The sequence below is a fragment of the Capricornis sumatraensis genome, chromosome 21, assembly GCF_032405125.1.
Source record: "Capricornis sumatraensis isolate serow.1 chromosome 21, serow.2, whole genome shotgun sequence".
NCBI lineage: Eukaryota > Metazoa > Chordata > Mammalia > Artiodactyla > Bovidae > Capricornis > Capricornis sumatraensis.
In genome coordinates this window covers 43,391,698-43,419,152 of record NC_091089.1, presented here as the reverse complement: position 1 = coordinate 43,419,152, position 27,455 = coordinate 43,391,698, and the positions used below count along the sequence as shown (strand labels likewise).

Genomic DNA, 27,455 nt, shown 5'->3' with positions numbered 1-27,455 from the left:
CTCACTGTGCACTTGTGCAAACTGTACACTTGTGCAAAGAGACTGGTGGTACACTTGCACAGACTCACCACGCATCTGTGTAAACAGACTTATTGTGCACTCGCCCAAGTTGCTTTGCTTATCCAGGGCTCAATCTCCTACTCCTCAAAATGTAGGAGTCAGAGGATGTTATAAAGAGCAGCTTTTCTTTTCTTCTAAGTATATACCCTTAAGAACTTTGAAGAGTCTGAGATTTTACCCAGCTTTCACATTAACGAGTTACCGGCCCCAGTTTCATGGATGTTAGCAGAAGACAGGAGATTCCTGGGTCAGAAACGGAGGACTTCACTACTGACAACACAGTGAGTAGCTTGAGCATAAAGCTCATCACATCACACTTTGCCCCCAAAGTTTCACAAGGGCAACAGTGAGGGTCCAAGCCGTGCTGCACATAGTAGGTCTGTGTTACACCTGTGGGACCCTGAGCTCAGAGGACCCAAAACTCTTACTTGGGTGAAAGCATGCCTGTCTGCCCTTCACTCCAGAGGTAGGCACTGTCTTCATTATACTGAGCCTATTTGATCCCTGGGTTGGGAAGATCCCCTGCAGAAGGGAATGGCTACCGACTCTAGTATTCTTGCCTGGAGAATTCCATGGACAGGGGAGCCTGGTAGGCTACAGTCCATGGGGTCACAAAGAGTCAGACATGACTGAGAGCGATTAACAGCACAGAATGTCTCAGGATAATAAATAGCTACTGCTGAGGATGAGGGAAAGACACATAAATACTGCACTAGGCTTTAGCCACTAGAGAGATGCTCAGAGTACTGGCCAATGTGAAATCAAATTGCAGAAACCATGAACAACATGCTCTTCCATGGTTAGAAAGAGTAAGTAACAGACCTGGGACATAGACTGATATTTATATGTGCAAATGAGTAGAGACAGAGATGTGCAAAGATAAACACCCAAGGATTATTCCCAGGAAAAGAACTGAAGGATGAGGAAATCCATGACCTTCTTCACTATATATTTCTATATATTTTGCCTTCTTATATGGTACCTCTGGCTTCAGTAGTTAAAACAGATCATAAAAAAGCTATACATATTAACAAATAAAATGTTAGGTATGATGAATTCACGATCTATCTTAAGAGTGATAGAGTCTAGCTAAAGAATAGTAAATAACAATATATAACACCTAACAGAAATATATATATATATATATGTTAATATCTGTATTTTTCTACTGCTAATATATGCTAGAAAGAGTTTTCAATGCCAGCTACAAATCCATGTCTAGAGTTAGTTCTCCTAGATCTGTAAGAAAGAAATATTGCTATTTGGTCAATAGAAATATTTTACCTGAATGGTTATATTACTTATTTTACTCTTTCTACAAAGGGAATAACATGGATGGAAGACCAGCAGTTTTGATCTCAAACAGTTCTATTATCGTTCTTATTTTAATAATAGGTATAACCATGCTTCCTAATAAAATTTCTGGTATTTGTAGTTTTCATTTCATTTATATGCATTATTCATTTTTAAAGCTTTCTATTCACTTGCAATTTATTCTAATAGGTAATGCAATTACTGGTTCTTTATATTCTTAAAATTAATTTAGAAAAATATTATCCAAACAAAGGAACGTGTTTCAGCCTCATAAACTAAAATTTTGACATTTCATCAAGCTTTCATAATCCATTGTTATCACTCTGCAAGTTTTAGCTCTCATTTAACTTCTTATTAATTTAGTTTTTAAGCACAAGTAGGATTTTCCTCACCGATGAAGTAGCAAAGTTCTAATTGGAGCCCAAATGTAGCTGAGTCTGTTCCCATGAATTCTAGCCACATGAACAGGGACAAATGAGCTGAGAGCTGGTGTGAGAAGAGGAGGGTGAATCTAAGCCTGCCCAGGCAAGATGAACAGAAGCACACAGGACCTATGAGATCAAAGACAGCATCCATCTACTTCCCAGTTCATGAAATTGGACTTGCTGCACTTGAGGCACAAACCCAGAGCAAACCTGATAAGTTAAAGCCTGTGGGAGCTTTTCCTGAAATGTCCTGAAGACAAAGGTGATTCTGAGACTAGTCCTTTCAGGTCTTCATTCAGTCACGGGCTCAGAATAAAGGCAAGCCTGTCTCAGAAGCACTCCAGAGGGGAAGAACGTACCTGGGCACTTCAGTCCCTTAGTCCACGGCATCAGGACCCACCTCAGTCCCTTAGTCCACAACATTAGGACCCGTCTCAGTCCCTTAGTCCACAACATTAAGACCCATCTCAGTTCCTTAGGTTCACAGTATCAGGACCCATCTCAGTCCCTTAATCCACAGAATCAGGACCCACATCTCTAATCTCAATCCTGACCACAGGCATGTTTCTCTAGGACAGCAGATCCCCTCTCATAAAGACCGATGCCATCAAAGCACTGCACTAGGAACCTGACCAAGACATACGGAACATGGCATGGAAGGGTTTTGAGTTTTTTGTGGTTTTTTTTTTTAGCGTCAAATGGCCCATCAGAGGTATGGCCTGGGGAAGCTGCAGCCACTGACTGATAATCTCCAGATCCTTCTTTTAAATTTATCTGTCTCAGGTTATTCCAAGCCACACAGGGAGCTGTCTACAAAGACTTCAACCTCCTGCCTAGAAGTTCCATGAGTGATGCTTACTATTTACAGACAAGGGAACTGCTCGACACCTTCTAGAACCATCAGGGCACTTAGGAGTGGCAGACACAGGATAATGAGGACTCTGAAAGCAACCACCTCCATCTGTCTGGCTTTTCTAGCATGCTTAGTCACTAGGTCATGTCCGACTCTTTTTCGATCCCATGGACTGTAGCCCACCAGGCTCCCCTGTCTGTGAGATTTCCCAGGCAAGAATACTAGAGTAGGTTGCCATTTCCTTCTCCAAGGAATCATTCCTACCCAGGAATCGAAGTTGCATCTCTTATGTCTTCTGCATTGCAGGCAGATTCTTTACCCACTGAGCCATTGGATATAAGTAGCAGCTAAGTACAGAGGAGCCTGGTAGACAACAGTCCATGAGGTCGCAAAGAGTTGGACACGACTGAGCACTTAACACACATAGACACTGGAAAGTGCTGACTCAGTGTTTCAAGGCAGCGTTGAGGTTTGTATATCACAGCCTGTGGGGCATAGAGACCTGTGCAGCGCAGACTAAATGTATCATAATAAAAAAGGTGCCACGACACTGCTGTGTTCTCATCCTCGCCCAACAGCAACACACTGCCCAAAGCTGTGTATTTGTATCTGCAGTCTAATAGGGCAGATACTTTTTATACCATTTTAATGTTTATCATTAAGAAAGGTTCTTAATGGTTTAATGTGTTGGAAATGCATTAAAAAAAAACACCTGTTGCCCTTTGGCAGAACTGTTTTAGAATTAGAATTAGCACACTTTAATTTTTCTTTCCCTGGTAAATAAACTTAAATTAAAAATAAATCATGTTCCATTTGGTGAGGCCTTGGCCTGTATTCATTCGGAACCTCAGCCTCTGCCAGGTCTCCGTCGGGTTCCCACCCACCCCAGTGTCCTTGGGTTATCCTTGTGGGTCCAAATACGTGTTGTGGTGCCAGCAAGTTTTGTAAAAAAGAGACAAATCTGCCCCCCCCCCCGCCCCCGAATTCAGGAAGAAAACAAAACAAGTTTTGGAAGGGTTTTAATTCAGATCAGACCCATTCCAACTGGAACGTCTGTTTTGCTCCCACAAGAGGAACTAAGAATGATAAAGAGACACAGAGAGGCTGGCCTTCAGTGGATGCAGGCACCATGCAGTTTGGGCTTCATGCGAAGCCCTCCTGCCAAGAACCTCATCACTGTTCAGTTTCCACATGGGAATCCCACTCAAGAGTATTTAAGAAGATTGGGTCTGACATACACACACCATTCTATATAAAATAGATAACTAACTAATAAGGACCTGCTCTATAGCACAGGGAACTCTACTCAATACCCTGTAGTGACCTATATGTGCAAAGAATCTAAAAAAAAAGAAAAGAGTGGATATATGTATTTGCATAACTGATTCACTTTACTATACGACTGAAACTAATGCAACATTGCAAATCACACTCCAATAAAAATAAAAAATAAAATATAAAAGGAGTTACTCCTGTGTCACATTTAGAAACCACAGTGAAATTAATACCTCAAAACCTATATTAACCTAAATCTCCTGAGATTTAGACTCGGGCTGGTAGCACAGAATATGTTGCCATGTAAACTAGATTAAAGATGATCTCATGGGGCTTCCCTGGTGGTTCAGTGGTAAAGAGTCCACCCGCCTATACAGGAGACACAGGATATGTGGGTTTGATCCCTGGTCCAGGAAGATCCCAAATGCCTCGGAGCAACTAAGTTCATGCACCACAACTACTGAGGCTGAGTGTCTGCAGCCTGTGCTCCACGACAAGAGAAGCCACCGAAATCAGAGGCCCGAGCACTGCAAGTAGAGAGCAGTCCCCACTTGCCACAACTAGGGAAAATCTGTGTGCAGCACAATCAAAACAAACAAACAAAAATTATTTAATTAATTTAAAAAATTAAAAGAAAAAAGATGGTCTCAGGGTCTCTGGTACAACACATCATGAAACATTAACCTGTGGTCAGTACAACATCCTCACGGTCAGGGATACAGGACCTCTGCTCTGAGGGACACCCTGCTCACGCCTGTAGGTTCTCATCCAAGCACGTGCTGAGGGCACAGGAGAGTTACACAAACACATCTGTTCTGGGGCAATGGGACAACTGCCATCACAAGAACAAGAGATGCACAAAAATGCACACTGCAACAGGACGAGCACACACCCACTTTCACAGGCCACAGGGCACTGGAAGGGGATGTGGCCTGAAGTGATGAAAACCATGGCCCACCTCTCCTCTCACTCAGGTAGGACAGACAACGCAGCTTTGCCTGCTTCGATCCAAGCCCCTGAGCTTCGATCCAAGCCCCTGAGCGGAACAAAAATACAATTTCATGTAACACACATTCGAACGTCTTATTACAGTTACAGAAAAGGCTCCCAGCTAGGCGTGTGTGAAACAAATACACACCTCTCTGTGAATATAAAATCTGCACTCCCTTACTTGTTTACATTATTTTTTTAAAACCCTCCAATTACTTATCTCACTCATTATTCTCGACAAACAGAAGGCTGCCTGTTGGTGGGTGGCTATAGCATGCTGACACATCTCTTATATATACACTTGAAGTCTCTGAAGACACAGAAATACTGTCTGCTCTAGGAGGCATGAGTTCCCAAGTCAGAAAGATAAAACGTTTTTAAACTTCGAGGATTACTCATGGAAAACCAATGTAACTGCCCAAAGTCTCAAAGTGGTTTTCAAAGAATCACGTAAACTATACACGACACGACACTGTCAGAGTAACTACAGACATGCGTACACTACACAGCGTCGTGAGAGAAACTACAGAGGCGCAATCGCATGTGCTGTAACGCAGCTGGACCTGGCAGACACGGCACTAAGTGAATGCGCCAGACACAAAAGACAGATTCTGGACGATTCCACTTACATGAGGAGCCTGGAGTCCTCACACTCAGAGAGGTGGAAACGGGGGTTTGGGGGGGCTGGGGAGTGAAGGGAAGAGGTGGGGAGTGAAGGGAAGAGGTAGGAAGTTTCTGTTTTGCAAAATGAAAAACTCCTGGAGGTTGGCTGGGCGAACAGAACACTATTGAACTATGCAATATAAATGGTTTAAGATGGTAAATTTTATGTTACATTATTTTGGCACAATTAAAACTAAAAATAATAGAAAAATCCGACCTTTCTGTTCTTTATTCCTTTCTCTATTTCCCTTCATAGCATTTATTGTATTATGTATATGTGTATATACAATATACATATATTTATATGTACATGAACTTGCCTGGTGGCTCAGATGGTAAAGAATCTGCCTGCAATGCAAGAGACATAGGTTTGATCCCTGGGTCAGGAAAATCCCCTGGAGGAGGCAATAGCTACTCGCTCCAGTATTCTTGCCTGGAGAATTCCATGGACAGAGGAGCCTGGCAGGCTACAGTCCATGAGTTTGCAAAGAGTTGGACAAGACTGAGCAACTAACATACACATCCACACACAGAAGAACATATATACATAATTTACATATTTATTGTCTGAACACCTTTTCCCTCCAATTCCCCCGAATACATCAGCTCCAAAGCTCACATCTAGTCTTGCTGCTCTGTCCTCAAGGCCTGGGATGGTGCTTTGCAAATATGGATGCTTAATAAATTATCGCATGCATAAAATTTTTTTAAATGCAATCATTCTCTGTTTTAAAATAATTTTAGTTATACTAACTCTAAAGAACACATTTCAGTTCAGTTTTCTTTTTCACTCCTACCATCTTAATTGTTAAATCATTAGTTTATCATCATCCTGCTTTAACTCCTGGGGCCAGTTATTAGCAAGCCACTTAACCACAGTTAAACAATAACAGGATACATAAAAAGCAATATCCTCAAATAAAACACTTAAAAAGTCTACTATGAGAATCAAGCTAACAGCATCTCCTGTTTCTATTTTTCAAGGAGCTCCCAGCTAATGACTTGTGATATACAGGCTGCACATAATTACAAGAATATAAGATATAATAGAAAATACAAACTAAATTGCATTTTGCTCCACTGGATACTGAAATAATTTCAGCTCTCCGAGGTTTCCCAACTCTAGCCAAATGGCAAGGTTGGAAAATAACTAGATGTGTGTATAAATCTTGAAACTAGTTCTTGACAATAATCATTTTTAATATCCCATGTAGGCAGAGGATTTGCTCATCTCTAAAATACTTGCACAGATAATGTCTAACCTGATCTTCAAAAACACCTTGGATATGATCTGGGCAGGTGTCAACGGTGCCTATTTGGAGAATCAGAGAAGAACAGTGATTTGATCAAGGTCACACACGCAGAGCCTGTGCATACATTTGAAAATGATTTGGGAAAGCGTCAGAAAGCAAGAGGTCTGGCAATGTGCTCCCCTACAATTCTTGAAAGAAACCTGGCAGGTGATGAAACCGCATCTACATGCCACATGCAAAAATCAATGTCGGCGCACAGACGGGCCGTAAACGGTGACCATTTCATTTCAATGCAAGAAACGAAATACGGTTTTGTGGGTGTCACCACAGTGGGATAGGACGGCCTCACGGATGCAGCACAGTAATGAAAACAGTTTGTCCAAAAGAAACATATTTAATAGAAAAAAAAATGAGAGAATGATGTCTGGCATGGATCCAACACCCAACTGCAAGGGATTCTCTGAGCCCAGATATAAACAGAATCCTTCCGATTTTTGACTTACCAGATTAAGTTATCTAGGGCAAGGAAATCAGGTTGCCAACATCTACTTCTTTTGAATGAAAATGCTAAAAGATAATTTTTTTCACTGGCAGTTAACTTGTATTGACTACTTGCTACGTGTCAGGTTCTGTCCTAGGCACCTCACATGTATTGTCTTCTAAGACTTCACAATCACACTAGGAGATAGGAGACCCACTGTTAGTATCACCCCTGTTTCATAGATAAGGTGATAGAAACTCAGAGAAGGTGTGAGTTCTTCCCAAGGTCACGTGTCTAGCTCTAGGCAGAGCCAGGACTCAAATCCTAGCAGCCTGGTCTCAGAGCCTGAATTCTCAACTGCTGACTCCGGCTCTAGAAACCACAAGCATTTCATGAAAGTGATATCTTAGCACAAAAACTGCTACCCTAAAACTCAGTGTTTCCCTACCTCTGCTCAGGCTTTTGCAAAGGTCATCGGAGACCTCCATTGGCCAGCAGAGCACTGCTTAATAAACATGATTACGGAGAATTTCATCAAGGATGAAATAAAAAAGTAAACTCAGAGGTTTTCAAGCTAGAAGAACACACTGGATCATTTCATTAAAAAGAGACCACAGAATCCTCACGTGGAAGAGGCCTCCAGGTTCAGCCAGCTCAATCCTCTCATGAATATAGAATCTCCTTCTGCAACACTGGCTTCTGCCTGAACCCACTCGCCACTGGAAACACCTGGTCAGGACTTAGCTCTTGTCAAATGTGCAGACACCCTGCTCTTCTCCATCATCTGTCTCAATTCATCTACCAATCCTCAACGGTTGAGCGAAGTTCAGAGCATTTCCTATCCAGGGTACATTCCCTTGAACTCAGCCTGTTCTGTGTGTTCTCTCTTTTAAAATGAGTGATAATAATAGCTGACCTCCTACAACATAGGCATTTGTTTTCTTAATGCAACCCACACTTACATTAGGGACTTTTTTGGGGGGGCAGGGCTTGTCTTGTTGTGCAGCCACTAAGTTGTGTCTGATTCTGTGCGACCCCATGGACTGCAGCAAACCAGGCTTCCTGGTCCTTCATTATCTCCCCGAGTTTGCTCACACTCATGTCCAATGAGTTGGTAATGCTATCTAACCATTTCATCCTCTGCCACCCTCTTCTCCTTTTGCCTTCAATCTTTCCCAGCATCAGGATCTTCACAACAGGTGGCCAAAGTAATGGAGCTTCAGGTTCAGCATCAGTCCTTCCAGTGACTCTCCAGGGTTGATTTCCCTTAGGATTGACTGGTTCAATCTCCTTGTTGTCCAAGGGACTCTCAAGAGTCTGCTCCAGCACCACCTTTCACTTGGGGGGAGGTGAGGGCAAGGCAATTGCACTACGGAATGACTAATTCAATATGGACCATACTGTATATTCATAGGCATTTACACCTAATCCTCAATCTCTTTTTTTTTTATGTACTGCTGCTAAATTTTATTTCTCTAATTCTGGACACATAGTCTTGGCTTTTCAAACCACCTGGGACGAATGTTCAGTTATTCCGACTTCCTGTCACCCTCTTAGATTCATCCACTGTTTATGCCCAGTCAAGCCCATTTTCCATCTTCCACCTGCTTTGCAGAATGCTCAGCATCTCTCTCAGGTTATGAGGTCCATGACTTGTTCTTTCTGAGCCTTAAATGCTGGTGAACCACCTGAGGAAGAGGAGGGGACCACTAGCACACCTCTCCGTCCAGAGTCTTCTTCTTTTCACTCTGTCCTGTGCACCACCATTCCACACAGCTCACCAGAGCAGTAGGCAAGCTTTCCTGCAGATTTTCTCAAAAGCCTCAGGTCAGGATGAAGCTGTATTTCCTTGACAGTAGAAGGCTCATTCAACATCCCTTTGCTCACCCACCCAGCATCTTCCCCTCTTATTTCTAGCTTTGAGCCTCTCACCTAACATATTTCTAAGACTGACTTGCTCAACCACAGCTTTTTCAAAAAATGCTCAATGCCCGTACAGGACACGCCTGCAACAGTGAACATGGTGGGCTGCAAATGGTAAGAGGAAAAAGCTTGCCTTCTCATCGGACTTTCTTGCTCAAGAGAGGTTAAAACTTTAAGGCACAGGGCTGACATGCAAATATCCATTCAGAACTGGTTTTAATGTCTTAAGAAGGGCTGCCAATCTATTATGAAAGGCTCTACATTTACACATTATGCCACAGTAACAAAAAGGCTTCTTGAAAAGAGAGACACACACCTTAGGGTTTAGGGGAAATGTAGGTAATAATCATGTCAATACCTGAAATATACAGACACAGAATCAGGAGAAAAGACCAGAACTAAAAACATGAGGTGGGAGGGGCTGTCAGTGAATGGGATCCTAACCTTCTTCTGAAGAGAAAGGAAGACTGACTAGCGCCGTGGCCCCCAAGTAGGATTTCTCCAAATAACGCTGAAGTCAGAAAACACAAACTTATTGCTCAAGGAGCAGGTGTGGAGGAAAGCAGACCACAAGGGCTTCCATTTCTTAATCTCTAGGAAGGGGGTCAGCTTCCCTTGTGCAGCAGTAAAGAATCTGCCTGCCAATGCCTGCCTAATGCAGGAGATATGGGTTCCCTGGAGAAGGGAATGGCAACCCACTCCAGTATTCTTTCCTGGGAAATCCCACCAACAGAGGAGCCTGCCAGGCTACAGTCCATAGGGTCTCAAAGAGTTGGACATGACTTAGTGACTAAAGAACAACAAGGAAGGGGGTCCTAGTCTTGACTCCAGAGACTTCCCAAGGCAGTTATAAAATAAGTAACAGATTTGAAAGCAATTCCTAAATTGTAAAATGATGTAAACAGTGTTACAAGCTATTGCTTGCATTGTGAAAGATGATAAACGATTTCAAAGAAAGAAGGGAAATTGTATTCGTTAAACAGAGAGGAGATGACATGGTTTAGGAAAGCAAGGCACAGAAGCTGTTATCCAACTCTGTTCTCTATGGACCACCACAGGTCTTATGCCAGACTCTGCACGGAGCGTGATATGACCATGGGAGCGGGGGACCCAGGAAACAGACTTGGGTGGACAAGACAGGCCCAGTAGCAACACCCCAAGAAGAATAAGGGTCCTGTTTTCTTTTCCAACAAAGTATTTTTACAAAAACAAATTTTTTCCATTAGTTTTCGGCTTTTGGAAATCACATACTCAAAATTACGAAGAAAGAACGAAGTAGTTACCATTGTCAAGGCTTAATCATTTCTCCTATCAGACAGGGTTAGATTGTTGCTCTGAGTACTTTTAAAACTTAAGAAAAAATGAAACCTATCGATAAATGTCCTCTTAAATAATGCTACCTGAAGAATCAATTGTCTCCATAAAAACTTCTGGAGTCTCATCAGCTCAGGCAGCAATTCAGTGTAAGAATCTTCATTCAAATGATGAAAGAACACTTCAGTGTCCCAACCTGTTACTTCTCTCTGTTATTTCGACCCGAGAGCAGCCAGACAGAAACAGCACTCGAACCTCTGATGGGAGCTTCCTTCGGGGTTTGATTTTTATAAGACTCTGAATTTCTCTCTCCATCAACCCCACAGGGCTGGTTCCACACAGTCAATTAGAACTTTATCATCTGAGAATTTAAAGCCTGCGTGCAGCCTGAAAATCACCCTGGCTTATCTTACAAATGGGCCCTGTGTCATTGGCAAGCAGCCCCTCCATTCAATATTCGTCCGTAAAAACACATGGCTAAGCTGGAATCTGTTCTTCCAAAGCACCCTCACCCTCACCACCAGGCTACAAGCACATCAACAGGGAGCATACACGGAAGAGACTGGATAGGAGGTGCTGACCGATGAGCGGACATCATTAAAGTGGACAGTTTGTGTCGACTTTGGGATGATTTGCATAAGAACTAGGTGATACTCCTAGGAAGGTGTAAATGAACAACAGGGAAAATAGGGGTGGAGACGTCCTGAGTAAGACCAAGCCTTGAGGTCTGAATCCACAGGTGGCTGCCCATGGGTGAAGGGACCTCCTGTGCCCAGACAGGGTCCCAGCAGAGCTGAGGAAAGCGTGAGCCACCTGCACGGAGGCTGCAGGTCAGACCCCATCAGAAACGGACAAGCGGCCCCGGGATCCCCAGACTCACCAGCACACTTGGTCCTGGTCCTGAGGGCGGGCCCAGGGGAGCCGGTGCCACCCTCCCCGGGCCGGGTGAGGAGCACACTGATCTCATACTCCGTGTCGGGGTCCAGATGCCCGATTTTGTAGCTCGTGGAGTCCACCGGCTGCCGGTCGCTCCAGCTCCCACTGGCCGTGCAGTATTCCACCTCCCGGGCCACAATGGGCCCGTCCCCATTGATGGAGTTCGCGTTGAGTTGTATCCACAGGTAGGTGGCCCCCACGGAGGCCAGCTGAGGGGGTGCGATGGGGACAGGGGGCTCTGAAAGGCAAACCAGAGGGCCATCCTTCAGACACTTGGAAAGACCTCAACGGACATCAATCACTAAAATTGGAGAGATGCTGACAGTTTAGCGATGAACGGATGAGAACGGTTTTGCTCAGGTTAATAAGAAAAAGCACCTTGAGAGAGGTCTGCAGAGTGTTCAAACCTGTGAAATAAGCCATCTTTAAAGCCTAAGCCTGTTCAGGTAGGTACAACCCTAGTTTGTTTCAGGATGCAATACATTTTTTCTCGAATACGTAAATAGGTATCAAAGGATTTTATTTTGATAAAAGTAACTTGTAAAAACTCTCTCAAGTGGTAGTAATTAAGCTCTAGAAGGCTCACCACTGTCAACAGTGTCTCTGACATCACCCAAGGTATTACTTATATCATTAAGTTCAATCTTCTTATATTTATATTCCAAGAATATCATCACTTGAAAAACAGATGAAATTACACTTTATCTCATCATAAATGCATTTTCAGGATGCCACATTTACCCAAAAAAGCCATCCCAATGGATTCCTTCTGCTCCCAGAGCAGTAAGCACTTGGGGTAATAAAGTCCAGCATAGCCACTGTTAAGGGAACTTCCAATAATGAGTATTATTAAAGCCACAGAGAGAAAGAAAAGCTCTAAAACAAAACACATGCCCAGCTTGATAAACCTCAAAGCAATCAACAGCAAACACTCTTTACAACTCAAGAAAGTCCCCCTCCCTGTTTAAAATCCAAGACTGACTTTCTCTGGACCTTTGAGATGGGAGAAACACGTAATCTTGTTTTCAACAACATTCCCAGTATATCAAGTGCCACTTGAATGGCTCTCTAGGCACCAAATAAAGACATTCCATGTGCCAATGTCACTGTGAGTGACACCATACATGACACTGGGGAGGAAGGTAATTGTATGAAATAATATATTTCTATTTAATGAATCTCCATCAGAGAAAAACGTTAAGCTCTAGTGATTTTTTAAGCATGTTTCTGCAGGTGGTTTGTGCCTTTTGGTGTGTTTTTGTTTTCAACTCCTCATCTAGTTCACACAAATGTATGGAAAATAAAGCCTGCTATTTGAATTGTGGTGCTAGAGAAGACTTGAGAGTCCCTTGGACAGCAAGGAGATGAAACCAGTCAATCTTAAAGGGAAATCAAGCTGAATATTCATTGAAAGGACTGAAGCTGAAGCTTCAATGCTTTGGCCACCTGATGCAAAGAGCTGACTCACTGTAAAAGACCCTGATGCTGGGAAAGACTGAGGACAGGAGGAGAAGAAGGCAATGGAGGGCGAGACGGTTGGATAGCATCACTGACTTAATGGACATGAGTTTGAGCAAGCTCCGGGAGATGGTGAAGGACAGGAAACCTGGTGTGCTGCAGTCCTTGGGGTCGCAAAGAGTTGGACATGACTCAGTGACTGAACAGCAGTTCTGTCACTGGCATAGGCACCTGTCCACTTCATGGCATACATAGCCAGTTGATCCCTGCCGTGTGCCCTGCTGGTCAGGACGTCAGGACTGCTGGTCTCATCTGAGAGTAGCCCCTGAGATGATACCAAGTTGGTTCCTAGACCAATAAGAAATGAACAACACAGCCTCCTTCTGTAAAGCTGGGGCATCTTTTTTCTTCTTTAACATATGCAAGGTGTGATAAATCATACTGACTTTTAAAATAGCTGGGAAGAGATTTTCTTAATGCTCCAGGAGTTAAGGTTACATGCTCCCAATGCAGAGGGTCTGAGTTTGACCCCTAGTCAGGGAACTAGATTCCACAGGCTGCAGCTAAAGATCCCACACATCACAACTAAGACCTGGCACAGCCAAATAAAATAAATAAATGTCCATGCTTAGCCACTCAGTCGTGTCCGACTCTCTGCGACCCTATGGACTGCAGCCTGCCAGGCTCTCCCGTCCAAGTGGATTCTCCAGGCAAGAACACTGGAGTAGGTTGCCATGTCCTCCTCAATAAATGTAAGGGATCATGTCAAAAAATAAAATAGTCGGGGAAATCTCATGAGACTTAGTCTACATAAGACAAAAGATGAGTTTTATTTAGGGGGCTGCAAATTTAGTGCAAATTTATTAAATTATTGTTCCTATCGTTTATGAACTACAACTCTGTGCCAGCTCTTCATTTCTTGAGATAGCTTTGACGCAACTCATAATGATTTAACATCAATTTATATCATTAGGCGATTCCTTGAACCAAGACATGAAAAGGGCCTTTTCTACTATATCCTAAGGCATTGATGAAGCCAGGCTGAAAAAGCAGTTAATTACTTTGTAGTTGCACATGCTAGCAAGGGTTCCTGAAGTGCCATTCAAAATATGACTCAGGGGCAAAGCCACAAAGGTTAGTGAGCACACAATTCATTTAGGACATTGTTACTATTCTCCTAAAATAGACGGGACTTTAATGCTTATTCGTCCCAAGACTATTTTCTCTATTAGTTCCCCATTAGGAACAGTACCAAATACATTAAGTCAAATGAAAGATTCAACTAGATTCTGGAAATAATTGAGACAGTCATTCAAAAGGACTTTGGGGTTGCTGGAAGAATCTAAAATAATAAGTCAATATTTAAATATTGAATAAATTTTCTCAAAGGGAAAGAAGGAAGGCACTCAATCTTACTAAGTGGTAAAAAGCAATTTAAAATATTTAATTCAAGTGAAAGGGCATGTTAAAAGTAATTCTAAATCAAGTTATTTATATAAATAGAATTTATATACATATAGATACATATCATATATATAATTGATATATATAAGTGAATTCTTAATATATGTCTTTTATAATTAAATATGACACTGATACATATGCATATATACATGCATTGCAGAGATTACATGAAATATTTTCTTGTTTTTGATTACTGAAAATAGTGGTAGATATAAATAAGACTAGCATGATAGTTTAAAATGAGTTGGGCTTCATTTGGGGACATCAAATCAGAGACTGACCTTAAGAAAGTCGTAAACAACTTAAGATTTTGTCATCTTAGAAAATATTAGCACTCTAAATACACACATATAAAATGTATTCAATCTTATACATGCGGCCTAAACATGTCATTATGTATTTTAAAGTAACTGTGTCGAGGCAATTCTTTACCTAGCTAGTAGAAGTCTGGCATGTTACCTCATTTCAAAAAATAAAATATATGCAAAATATGGCAATAAAAATTATAAGTGGAGGAAAAGTCAAATTCTAGATTTGTGCTATAACTGTAAGCCAGTTGTCACTGACTCGCGCAGGATGCAGAGATGCAAAAGAGGTGCCTGGACATTTTATCACAAGGAGTCAGCATCTCTCCATGCTATCCTAAGGCAGGAAGAAGTACGGCAGAAATGTGAGTTGAACCCACACACCCTCTGTGCTTGGGTGTGTTCTGGCAGACCAGAGATGTCTGACTTGCTTATTGTTAGTGTTTGTTGTTCAGTCTCACAGTTGTGTCAGATTCTTTTGTGATCCCATGAACTGCAGCACACCAGGCTTCCCTGTCCTTCACTGTCTCTTGGAGACTGCTCCAAATCATGTCCATTGAGTCAGTGATACTATATAACCATCTTATCTCCTGTTGCCCTCTTCTACTGCCCTCTATCTTCCCAGCATCAGAGTCTTTTCCAATGAGTCGACACTTTGCATCAGGTAGCCAAAATATTGGAGCGTCAGCATCAGTCCTTCCAATGAATATTCAGGACTGATTTCCTTTAGGATTGATTGGTTTGATCTCCTTGCTGTCCAAGGGACTCTCAAGAGTCTTCTCCAACATCACAGTTCAAAAGCATCAATTCTTCAGCACTCAGCTTTCTTTATGGTCCAGCTCTTATATCCATACATGACTACTGGAAAAACCATAGCTTTGACCTTTTTCAGCAAAGTAATGTCTCTGTTTTTTAATATGCTGTCTAGGTTTGTCATAGTTTTTCTTTCAAGGAGCAAGGGTCTTTTAATTCTGTGGCTGCAGTCACCATCCACAGTGATTTTGGAGCCCAAGAAAATAAAATCTGTCGCTGCTTCCACTTTATCCCCATCTATTTGCCATATGATTTGCTTATAACTCTCAACAAATCAACTTTCCCATGGAGGCAATTTTTAGAGGCAACTGAATCTTTGCCACACTGATTACAGAGCACCATGCCTCTGGCGGCACAGGTGGTCACAGTGAAGCACTGGAGCAATCAGAAATCAGAAGACAGGGCACAGCCACGAAGAACGGGACCAAGACGAGAGTGAAGGTACACTGATGGCAATAAAGAACTCAGCCTTGGGACCAGCACAGCGGCCCGTCTTCTGGATTTGCTGGCAAATGGGGTGGGTTTTCTACCCAGAGACCCTTCTGCAGGGGACAGTGTACACATCTATGCAAAGCTCCCTCTGCTTACAAATGAAACCCAAACTCCAAAACTAGCCAGACAGGCTAAAGCTTTGCTACAAGCCCACACTCACAGGGATCAGGCATGGCAAATTAGATCATTCGAGTCTAAACTGCAGTGTGCGGCTGGCTCCGTGTTCCCTTCCACAGAAAGTTAGTCATGTTAGCTACAGCTAAACTCTGCCGGGGTCAGGCTTCCCGCAAGCCAGGCATGACTAACACTGATGGGGCTAGTTTCACAACAGAAGCACCTATCTGCATCACCTATAGAGTTTATCGCAGAGGCTCTGCCCCCAGAGACTTTGATTCAATACACGTGTGGTAGTGGGGATGGAGAAGTGGGCTGGTGTATTATTATTTTTGGAAAGGTGATTCAGCTGTGCATTCTCAGAGGAGGACCACTAGTGGACCACAGCAGAGAGAGTAACAGCCACCTCGCTCCCATCATGGACTGAACAGGGGTGGGCTGCCCACTAGGTATTCTTAGTGCCATTCACCTATTCGTTGCATCTGATCTTCCTGATAGCCCTTGAGGATCAGTCACGTTATTATCCTTTTCCAATTGGCTGCACCAGGTCTTAGTTCTGAGGCATGTGGGATCTTGTTCCCCAACTGGGGATCGAACCGGATCCCTGCCCTGGGAGCTTGGAGTCTTAGCCACTGGACCCACTGGGAGAGTCCTGGGTCAAACACATTATAAAGTCTATTTTAAACCTGAGGAAAGAGAAGCATCGAGGACCACACCCATGCAGCTAGCACTGGGGTTTGAACCCCAAGTCTGTAGAACTGCCTGCATAGAGAAATTTGCTGATGAAAGGAATAGTCCCTCCAAAAGAAACCAATTTAACATTCCCCATTTAACAAATGCAAGGGGAAAAAAATTTAAAAGTAGGCATCATTCTGTTCCCCTAGGAAGAAGCATCAATGGCTTGCCACAGGTTGTATAAAAATGCCTCATGGTATATCTAAAAGTCCAAATTATTCTGTCTTGGACCAAAAACTGCCTTAGCAGTTCAGTACTATAAACTCCGAAGTCTGTGCACACACAAGAAACATCAAACTAGCTAAAGGAAATTTATATCTCCCCCTTTTATTTAACTCATCTCCCACCTTCCTGACTATAATGACTTAATTCTTCAGTCACACAAAATACAGTAATAGACCCTAACGGCAGCATTAGGAATGCTAACTCACTGTTATCAATGTGGTCTGTGTGATATGACAGAGCATTTCTATACTGACACTGCCTCATTTTATTAACCACCCTGCTATCGTAAACACCCTGGCTGGGGGAATATTTGCATTTTAAGTGATTTTCTATCAGTACAAAAAATTTCATTCCTTAAAAAAAAATATTTATAGGCTGTAATCTCTGTATACAGAGTTGGTAGAAAACTTGCCAAGAGCACATTCACTGCTTTGTATGCAACTGAACCACATAAATAAAATACATTTTTCAAAAATATTGCTCACGTGCAAAATCTGTACTTAAAATGCAATCCATCAATAGAGCTTGTCGCCAAACCACTGTTCAGAAACAGAGGAGCGTGAGTCTGAGCTTTCAACAAATCATGAGCTCATAACTGTCCCACATGCCTGTTTTAATAGACTATATGGGGGTATAAAAATAACATTATATACCTTTAACTACCAACTCTGCATAGTTGGATATGCCAACTCCCCCATCGGTGCGAATCATGCAGCGGTATTTTCCAGCATCTCGTTTGGTTGTGTTCACGACGTTAAATGATGCTATGAATCGCCGGGAACTGGTCACCTTTATTTCCTTCAGAGGCGCATCCTGGACATCGATGCCCTGTGTTGTGGGGGTGGAGAGGACAAAAAGAAACAATATCAGCTGTCTTCCGGAAACATACTCCTGAAGGCACAGAGTTCAGTGTTACTTACACCCAGATCCCGGTCCCTTGTTAATTACCCGTGGGCAGTTGCAGGAAAACAGCTGCCCAGAAACCAAAATTCTGCCTTGATCAACACTTTCAGGATTTGACAGATGCAAAATTAAGTGCGAAGAAATGTCTTTGGTTTTGTCCCTCTAAGATATTCACTATGTTATTCTAGTGCAATTGGAGGGGAGAAAGAAGCACATGGGAAAACCTTTTATTTTTGGTCCCAAACTATCAACACTTAGTCTTTTTATAATACATAATCGTATTATACTTGGCTAGAAAAAAATTAATTCACACACTACACTATGACTGACCTCATTTTATATATGAACCAATAAATAGCTTATCAAGAACTACATTAAAAACGTAGGTAGGTAGTAGCATAGCTCCTGTGGAAAGGGTCTGAAGGACTAGATTCAGCTTTACAAGTTTCTTCCTGGAGCTACAAAAAGCATGCGGAAGTTGGTGCCTAATATCACCTAACACTGAAATGCGAGGGGAGAAGTTCCTTTCCACATTCCACAGCCAGGACCACACAAACCAGGTTCCATCTCTGGACCAGAGCTGTCTTATTCCATGCCCGAGACAGTAAATAAGTCCTTACTTATGCACACTTAGAAATTCATTCTATGCTTCCCATAGTTTAAAGCCTCAAAAACGACTATCGAGTTCAGTCCTATATATTTTTAGTACAGTTATCAGGAAAGCGGCTCTCTTTACCATGCTATTTGCACATATTAAGGAGAAAACAACCAGCAAAGACCTTAAGGCAAATGCGTTTTGTCTGACTATTCACCCAGCAACCACGTTGGGGCCCACCCTTGTGCTGTCACTATATTAAGACACTAAGCTCACCACAGTGGACAACAGAAAAGTGACCACAGTGCACATAGCGTGTCAGTTGCTGTGAAGTGTAGGCTTGAAATGCACACGTGATCACCAGTGATGGCCCGTCAGGCGGCTGGCTGGCAGAAATCACGAAGGAGTTGTCTTTAGATATGGCGGCCGGTTTGAGGAACTGCTCTTGGAGCTGAGATCTGAAGGGTAAGCAGGAGCTCCCAGGCTAAGGGGAGGGTCGGAGAGAAGGAAGTATCCCAGGCCAAAGAGAGAACAGGATGCCTGGGATGTTAGAAAGAGCGTAAAGCTTTGGAGGATGCCAAGGCAGCCAGAGGAACTGGGGAGGTAGACAAGCGTCTGTGCATTCCAGGACTCACAGGCTGCATGGAAATGTCTGTGTTTACAGGTGTGAGCATGCCAGGCTACCAATAATAAAACTCCTCTGTAGAGCTCAGTGATTGATATAAGCAAAGTCTTCTAATAGCTTTCTCTGTGATATTTTGTGAGTTTGGGAATTAGACTGACCAGGACTCCACATGTAACTTCAGAGTGATTTACCCTTCTGGGGCCCCCCCTCCTCATCTGTAAGAGATGCTACAACCGTCAAGGAGTTGTGGGAATTTAAGACGCAGGCCTAATGACTGGTTCCCGCCCAGATTCTGGACCAGCTGAGGGATGAGCTCAAGAAAACAGGCGGACAGGCTGTCAAAACACTGCCTTTATTACCAATGAGCCTGGCCCTGCAGACTATGCAGAATACAGCTGATGTGCAGTAAACATGGGCTTGCTAGAACTGAGCACAGAACGGAACAGACTCACCCGCCCAGCCACAGGCAGCACTAGAAAGCCACAAGGCCTCCCTATGTCGGGAGCTGCTGGCAAACACCCAGGATGGAGGAAGGGCTGCTGGGGGGAGCGAGTTCCCAAAGGAGGGCCTGGACCATGCGTGCTCCCGGCCTCCTGCCCAGCAGTTCCACGTGGACAGAGAAAAGGCACCAGGGTGCTGCGCCAGTACAGTTCCTGCCACAGCAGAGGAAACATCAGGGCTGGGGAACTACAGTTCCTACCATCTTTAGAACTAGCAATCCAGACAGCCTTGTTGATAGCTTAAAAAGTCACAGATCTGAATATGACGTTAAATATATACCTTACATATATTACGTGTCTTTTTTTGGAAAATGAAACCCCTTCAATCTGGTCTGACAAAGGGCACTGAAAAGTTAAACAAAACAAAGCAACGTCAGTCTAGCATTATTCATGAATTCAACAGGAGAGAGTATTTCTTTTTGTATTCCACACATTCAGTCTCCCATCCTCTCCCCCCCAGAAATTTTAAAAAACCTGAATTCTACCATTAGGAGTAACCTTAGACCACTTACTCTATAAAATTGTCTTTTTCAAATTGAAAATAAAGCCAACCTTGGTTTTTTTAAAAAACACACACACACACAACTGAGCCCTGAAGAAAGGCAGACTTCACATCTATAATTCTTTGTTTTGTTTATTAAAAACAAGGACAACATCCAAAGGGCTATCTATTAATATTTTTTTCTTTCCTTACTTGCCACATGAATCTTGTAAAGATTATACTTCTATGGTAATCTTGTAATATTTACCTAATGGAATAAGCCTGTCTCAAAAGAACATTTATTGAAAAGAATTCTAAAGGATGCCTTTATGCAATCCTCACGAGTACTCAAGGCTGCATGAAGGGCAGCCAAGGTTAAGGAAACCTCCATGCTGGATGCATACACATGTTGGGAGGAGCATTACTTCATACCAGTGGTCTTCATGCCACTAATTCATCCTTTAAACAGCTTGAAACTGACAGCTCTACCCAACTCCAGTGAGTCACAGGAACCCTCAGGAATGGGCCGTTTTTTTTTTAATCCCATGTAATCACAGGGCTTCACAGGTGGTGCAGTGGTAAAGAATCTGCCTGCCAACACCAGAGATGCGGAGACAGGAGACTAGGGTTTCACCCCTGGGTCAGGAAGATCCCCCGGAGAAGGAAATGGCAACTCCGTCCAGTATTCTTGCTTGGAGAATTCTCTTTATAGCTTCCCTCACTTTTTTTTTTCCCCTGTTGAGGTTGAATTGCACCCCTCAACACACACATTCATATGTTGAAACCATAACCTCCAGCACCTCAGCATGAGGCTACTTCTGGAAGCAGGGCCTTTAAAGAAGTAAAGCAAAAGTGTTAGTCACTCAGTGGTATCAAACTCTTTGCAACCCGGTGGACTGTAGCCAGCCAGGCTCCTCTGTCCATGGAATTCTCCAAGCAAGAACATTGGAGTGGGTTGCCATTCCCTTCTCCAGGGGATCTTCCCGACCACCAGGGATCGAACCCGGGTCTCTTGCACTGCAGGGAGACTCTTTAGCATGTGAGCTACCAGGGAAACCCCATTCCTGAGTGTGGGCTCTGCCATTCCAGCCTCATTACCTGCCATTCCAGGAGCATTTGTGTTCCAGCAGAGTGGAATCAGAAGGTTCTTTCCAATAAACGTTCTTTTGAGACAGGCTTATTCCTTTAGGAAAATATTATCAGATGACCATAGAAGTATCATCTTTACAAGATTCATGTGTACAGAAGAACTGTACAAAACACATCTTTAGGACCCAGATAATCACGATGGTGTGATCACTCACCTAGAGCCAGACATCCTGGAATGTGAAGTCAAGTGGGCCTTAGGAAGCATCACTATGGACAAAGCTAGTGGAAGTGATGGAATTCCAGTTGAGCTATTTCAAATCCTGAAACATGCTGTGAAAGTGCTGTACTCAATATGTCAGCAAATTTGGAAAACTCGGCAGCGGCCACAGGACTGGGAAAGGTCAGTTTTCATTTCAATCCCAAAGAAAGGCAATGCCAAAGAATGCTCAAACTACCGCACAATTGCACTCATCTCACACGCTAGTAAAGTAATGCTCAAAATTCTCCAAGCTAGGCTTCAGCAATACGTGAACCATGAACTTCCAGATATTCAAGCTGGTTTTAGAAAAGGCAGAGGAACCAGAGATCAAATTGCCAACATCTGCTGGATCATTGAAAAAGCAAGAGTGTTCCAGAAAAACATCTATTTCTGCTTTATTGACTATGCCAAAGTCTTTGACTCTGTGGATCACAATAAACTGTGGAAAATTCTGAAAGAGATGGGAACACCAGACCACCTGACCTGCCTCTTGAGAAACCTATATGCAGGTCAGGATGCAACAGTTAGAACTGGACATGGAACAGCAAACTGGTTCCAAATAGGAAAAGGAGTACATCAAGGCTGTATATTGTCACCCTGCTTATTTAACTTATATGCAGAGTTCATCATGAGAAACGCTGGGCTGGAAGAAGCACAAGCTGGAATCAAGACTGCCAGGAGAAATATCAGTAGCCTCAGATATGCAGATGACACCACCCTTATGGCAGAAAGTGAAGAAGAACTAAAAAGCCTCTTGATGAGAGTGAAAGAGGAGAGTGAAAGAGTTGGCTTAAAGCTCACCATTCAGAAAACTAAGATCATGGCATCTGGTCCCATCACTTCATGGGAAATAGATAGGGAAACAGTGGAAACAGTGGCTGACTTTATTTTTCTGGGCTCCAAAATCACTGTGGATGGTGATTGTAGCCATGAAATTAAAAGACGCTTACTCCTTGGAAGGAAAATTTTGACCGACCTAGTCAGCATATTAAAAAGCAGAGATATTACTTTGCCAACAAAGGTCCCTCTAGTCAACTCGATGGCAACCCACTCCAGTACTCTTGCCTGGAAAATCCCATGGATGGAGGAGCCTGGTAGGCTGCAGTCCAGGGGGTCAGGAAGAGTCGGACACAACTGAGCAACTTCACTTTCACTTTTCACTTTCATGCATTGGAGAAGGAAGTGTCAACGGACTCCAGTGTTCTTGCCTGGAGAATCCCAGGGACGGGGGAGCCTGGTGGGCTGCCGTCTATGGGGTCGCACAGAGTTGGGCATGACTAAAGCGACTTAGCAGCAGCAGCAGCAGTCAAGACTATGGTTTTTTCAGTGGTCATGTATGGATGTGAGAGTTGGACTATAAAGAAAGCTGAGCGCAGAATAATTTATGCTTTTGAACTGTGGTGTTGGAGAAGATTCTTGAGAGTCCATTGGACTGCAAGGAGATCCAACCAGTCCATCCTAAAGGAGATGAGTCCTGGGTGTTCATTGGAAGGACTGATGTTGAAGCTGAAACTCCAATACTTTGGCCACCTCGTGCGAAGAGCTGACTCATCTGAAAAGACCCTGATGCTGGGAAAGATTGAGGACAGGAGGAGAAGGGGACAAGAGAGGATGAGAAGGTTGGATGGCATCACCGACTCGATGGAGATGAGTTTGGATGGACTCCGGGAGTTGGTGATGGACCGGGAGGCCTGGCATACTGCGGTTCATGGGGTCTCAAAAAGTCGGACACGACTGAGCGACTGAGCTGAACTGAACTGAGAGCGGAATCAACTACCATCTCCCACAGTTCTAGCTGACTTTTACAAAGCTTTGAGCACTCACTGTCTCCATTTGTCTTCCTTCGCTGCCTAAGAAAGTCCTGCGTGTCCCCCATCCTGGCCTCAAGTCATGCCTTCTAGACAGTAGACCCTCAGTCCCTTTTCTGGTGAGGCTCCTTTTCCTGGTTTCCTGTGTCAGGCAATATTTTGTAATAACCTTATAAGGGAAAGAAATCGAAAATATCTAATTCCCAGGTCACTCAGTGGTAAAGAATCTGCATGCAATGCAGGAGACACAGGAGATGTGGGTTTGATCCCTGGGTTGGGAAGATCCCCTGGAGGAGGAAATGGCAACCCACTGCAGTATTCATGCCTGGAGAATCCCCATGGACAGAGGAGTTTGGTGGGCTACAGTCCACCGGGTGGCAAAGAGTCAGACACAGCTGAGCACACACACACAATCCAACATAAGGGAAAAGAATCTAAAGAAGAATGGAGATACATATATACATACATATGCATATATATGTATGTATATCAGAATCACTTTGCTGAACACCTGAATCCAACACAACACTGTAAACTAACTGTACTTCAATGACAACAAAAAGAAGCAATCGATGGCTGGGTTCAGGAAGAGGAAGGAGAGAGCGTCGACGAGGAGACAGCACACCCATCACTCTGATAGTGTCAGATCCCATTTCCTGGGTCCTTAGGAAAGGAAGAGGACAGCATTCACAGCCCTTGGCAAGCACCAGACAGAAGAACCTGTGACACCTCCATGGATCAGAGGAAGTAACATGGGATAAATGCCAGGAGAGCGGGGCCAACTAGAAACCTGTGCACGAGCAGAGGCTGTGGGTGCTTGTCAGCGTCGATGTGGGAGGGTGTTTCTGGAGCCTTGGCTCAAGGTTATTTCCTTGACTCCTCCAACATGCCTGTTAATGCTTTTGATAGCATAACAGATACATCTGTCAAATGTATAGGTGACCAATAACTGGCACATGAATGGATACACTGGGATAAAAGCAAAGACTGCCTACCTCCCTGCTACTCGACTTCAGGCCCCACAAAGGCAGGGATCTTTCTCCAGGTTTTTTGCTGCTGCATCTATCGCACAAGAACCATGCCCACTGCATCCCAGGGGGCTTTAGCGGTAATACTGAAAGGGGTTTAGGCATTGAACGGGCAACTGAACAAATTGATTTTTAAGATGTTTTTGGTCCCCAGATACATTTCCTCAGGTCAGAATTCAACAGGAAAGCCAGGGAACTGAGGCTGGCCTATTTTCTCTGATGCAGGGCAGTGAGAAAAGGTCACGAGGGCCCGTCCCCGTCTGCCTCTCCATGACAGGGAGGGCCAGACAGGACAATGTGCTCAGAAACTCAGGTACCCTGAGCATCTAAGAAACCATGGGGAGACTTCGTTATTCCAGCAAAACAAAATGATGAAAATGTCCGCTGGGAAGAGACAGAACCTTTGTCAGGCAGTTTTCTCTCAGTTTTCACAGTTAGAAAAAGGCAACCCTGCAAGGGACTGGAGAGCTGGTTCTTAATAGCATCACAGCAGGACAAGGAAGCACCAACAAGGATGGGACCGTGATATTTTTTACAATATGAGTTCCTGTAAGAGAGCCTCAGCATCCTTCTGACAAAACCCCCAACTCCAGACAGAGCAGGGCACCAGGTGTCCAGGTGTTAAAGCAACCTCTGACCCATCTTTTGTCAACCTAATGAGACAAGCATAACGGCCATGTCTGCGAGGAATTGATCTTAGTGGGTTAAATACAGCTTTTTAATAAAAGCAAGAGTATCTTCAAACAGGCATGCATTTCAATTTGAGCAAGCCAGAGAAAGAGTCCTGATAGTTATTTAAATTAGACTTCCAACCTTCCTTCTGCAGTGGGCTAACTCTAGGACTTCTAAATGAGCAGTAATTTGCCAGCAAAAAAAAGACGCATATTAAGTCTTTCAGAAAGAGTTTTGCAATAACCAGAGCAATGATTGAAAGAAATTGAGGTCTGAGCATTTAGCCACCTTTAGAGCAAATTAATCCTATTTAGGAGCTGGTCTGAGTGTAGGAGCTAAGCATATACAGGGGAGCCAGAGGCGGCTCCTCAGCCATTCAGGTGGAGATTAAACCACACTTTCATTTCTTTAATAGGGAAAATAATCCACATATTCCACTATCAAATATGTCCATCTGTAAGATACTGATTGAAATCCTTACCACTGGGGTCACTAATAGTATCTGCAGGGCCAGGAATAATTTTTTTTTTAAACATTTCCTGTAATCTAAATCTTAATCGACTATCTCAACAAATCTACTTTCTGGAGGCCACATATTTTAAAATTTTAATACATAATAACTAATCAAAGTGCTGTCCTTTGATTTCTAGACCATAACCAAGCCAGCACAAATATTTATCAATGTGGAATGGTACAACTGGAAGTCTTACTCCTATTGTCATAGACTATGAACACGTATTGACAAATGTTCTTTAATTGGCTAATGGGATACAGATAAAGTGAAAGTCACTCAGTCATGTCTGACTCTGTGACCCCATGGACTATACAGTCTAGGGAATTCTCCAGGCCAGAATATTGGAGTGGGTAGCTTTTCCCTTCTCCAAGATATCTTCCCAATCCAGGGATTGAACCCAGGTGTCCTGCATGGCAGGTAGATTCTTTACCAGCTGAGCCACAAGGAAAGCCCAAGAATACTAGAGTGGGTAGCCTATCCCTTCTCCAGGGGATCTTCCCAACTCAGGAATCAAACCAGGGTCTCCTGTATTACAGGCAGATACTTTACAAATTGAGTTATGAAGGAAGCCCACAGACAGCCAAAATAACATATTATTCAAACATATAATAGTCTTCCATGCATATTCGAGTAAAAAAGTTTGATTATGAAATTTTAGAACTTCATTCTGATATGTAGACACAGTTCAATATATATTTGCAATATGTGAATATTATTTAATAATATATAATAATGCAGTGACTAGATATACCAAAAAGAAAGAAATACCAATGAAAGTAGAAGTTCTTTATTCTTAAAAATCTGTCGATGAGGCTAATCTAGCCACACCAAACTAAGTAATCTGACAGTGCCTGACATTTCCTGTTGGGTTAAAGCTTTGAGGTTGCCAGGGTAGAACATGACCTTGTTACTTCTAAACTGTAATAACAGCACTTGACCATGAGAAAGATGGCAGAACCTACCTATCCACGATCTAAAAGGCAAGGTTAGTTAGTCATAAACAAGGCTGACAAAGGAAATTACTTTTTCCCCAATCAATATGCCTTAAAACATACAAAGACTCTAGTCCCCTGCCAGGCTCCTCTGTCCATAGAATTCTCCAGGCAAGAAAACTTGAGTGGGTAGCCATTCCCTTCTCCAGGGGAACTTCTTGACCAGGGATCAAACCCAGGTTTCCTGCATTGCAAGCAGATTCCTTACCATCTGAGTCACCAGGGAAGCCCTAAAACATACAAGTCTTTCTAAAAAAAAAAATAGTTGAAAAGATAAAGAAGGCACAAGGTAAGGGTTAAAAGCCCCATAGTTCTGAATCTGAATTTGAATTGTCACACTGAATTGGAATTGTCACTCTGTCTTGATCTCAAGACAGACATGCTTTAATCTTAAATGTATATGTGCACACACATACAGACACACACACACACACACACACACACATATATATACCAGCTCCTTCCAATGGGAAGATCCACAGACAATAATGAGTAGTAATAAGCACCTCTGTCCTCAGATTGTAATTTCTTCTTTTTTTTTTCAGATTGTAATTTCTAATTACCAGTTCCCCTGAGAAAGAACCAGGGCTTCCTGACAAAATGGCTAACTCTAGATTATCAGTATGGAAAATACAAGCCTGAAACACACAGTCACACCCAAAAGCAAGAAAGCCATGGAGATGGCCCAGTTCAAGGGACTCCCACTCTGAGTAAGCCCCACTGTTTAGGGATGGAAGATCTGAGCAGCGATAAGAATAATAAGTGCAATGGATCAAAACTCATCAAATGTGTTTAACTCTACAGGTTGATGATGACAGATGATGACGTCAATGACAACAACAGCAGTAACCCCTTTGGTCACTTTCAGGTGATGATAGTGAACTGCCTCACTATTT

At 43.1% G+C, this 27,455-nt stretch overlaps 1 protein-coding gene across 3 annotated transcripts in view; it reads right to left on the bottom strand.

Moving 5' to 3' along the window:
- PTPRM (protein tyrosine phosphatase receptor type M) overlaps window positions 1-27,455 on the bottom strand; it is a 655,853-nt gene that overhangs the window by 349,467 nt on the left and 278,931 nt on the right. For all 3 annotated transcript variants that reach the window (XM_068993577.1, XM_068993579.1, XM_068993578.1), the window contains exons 6-7: window positions 17,747-17,921; window positions 11,432-11,725 (exon numbers count right to left, since the gene is read on the bottom strand). In XM_068993577.1, coding sequence (XP_068849678.1) covers window positions 11,432-11,725; window positions 17,747-17,921 — 469 coding nt within the window. The remainder of the gene's footprint in view (window positions 1-11,431; window positions 11,726-17,746; window positions 17,922-27,455) is intronic.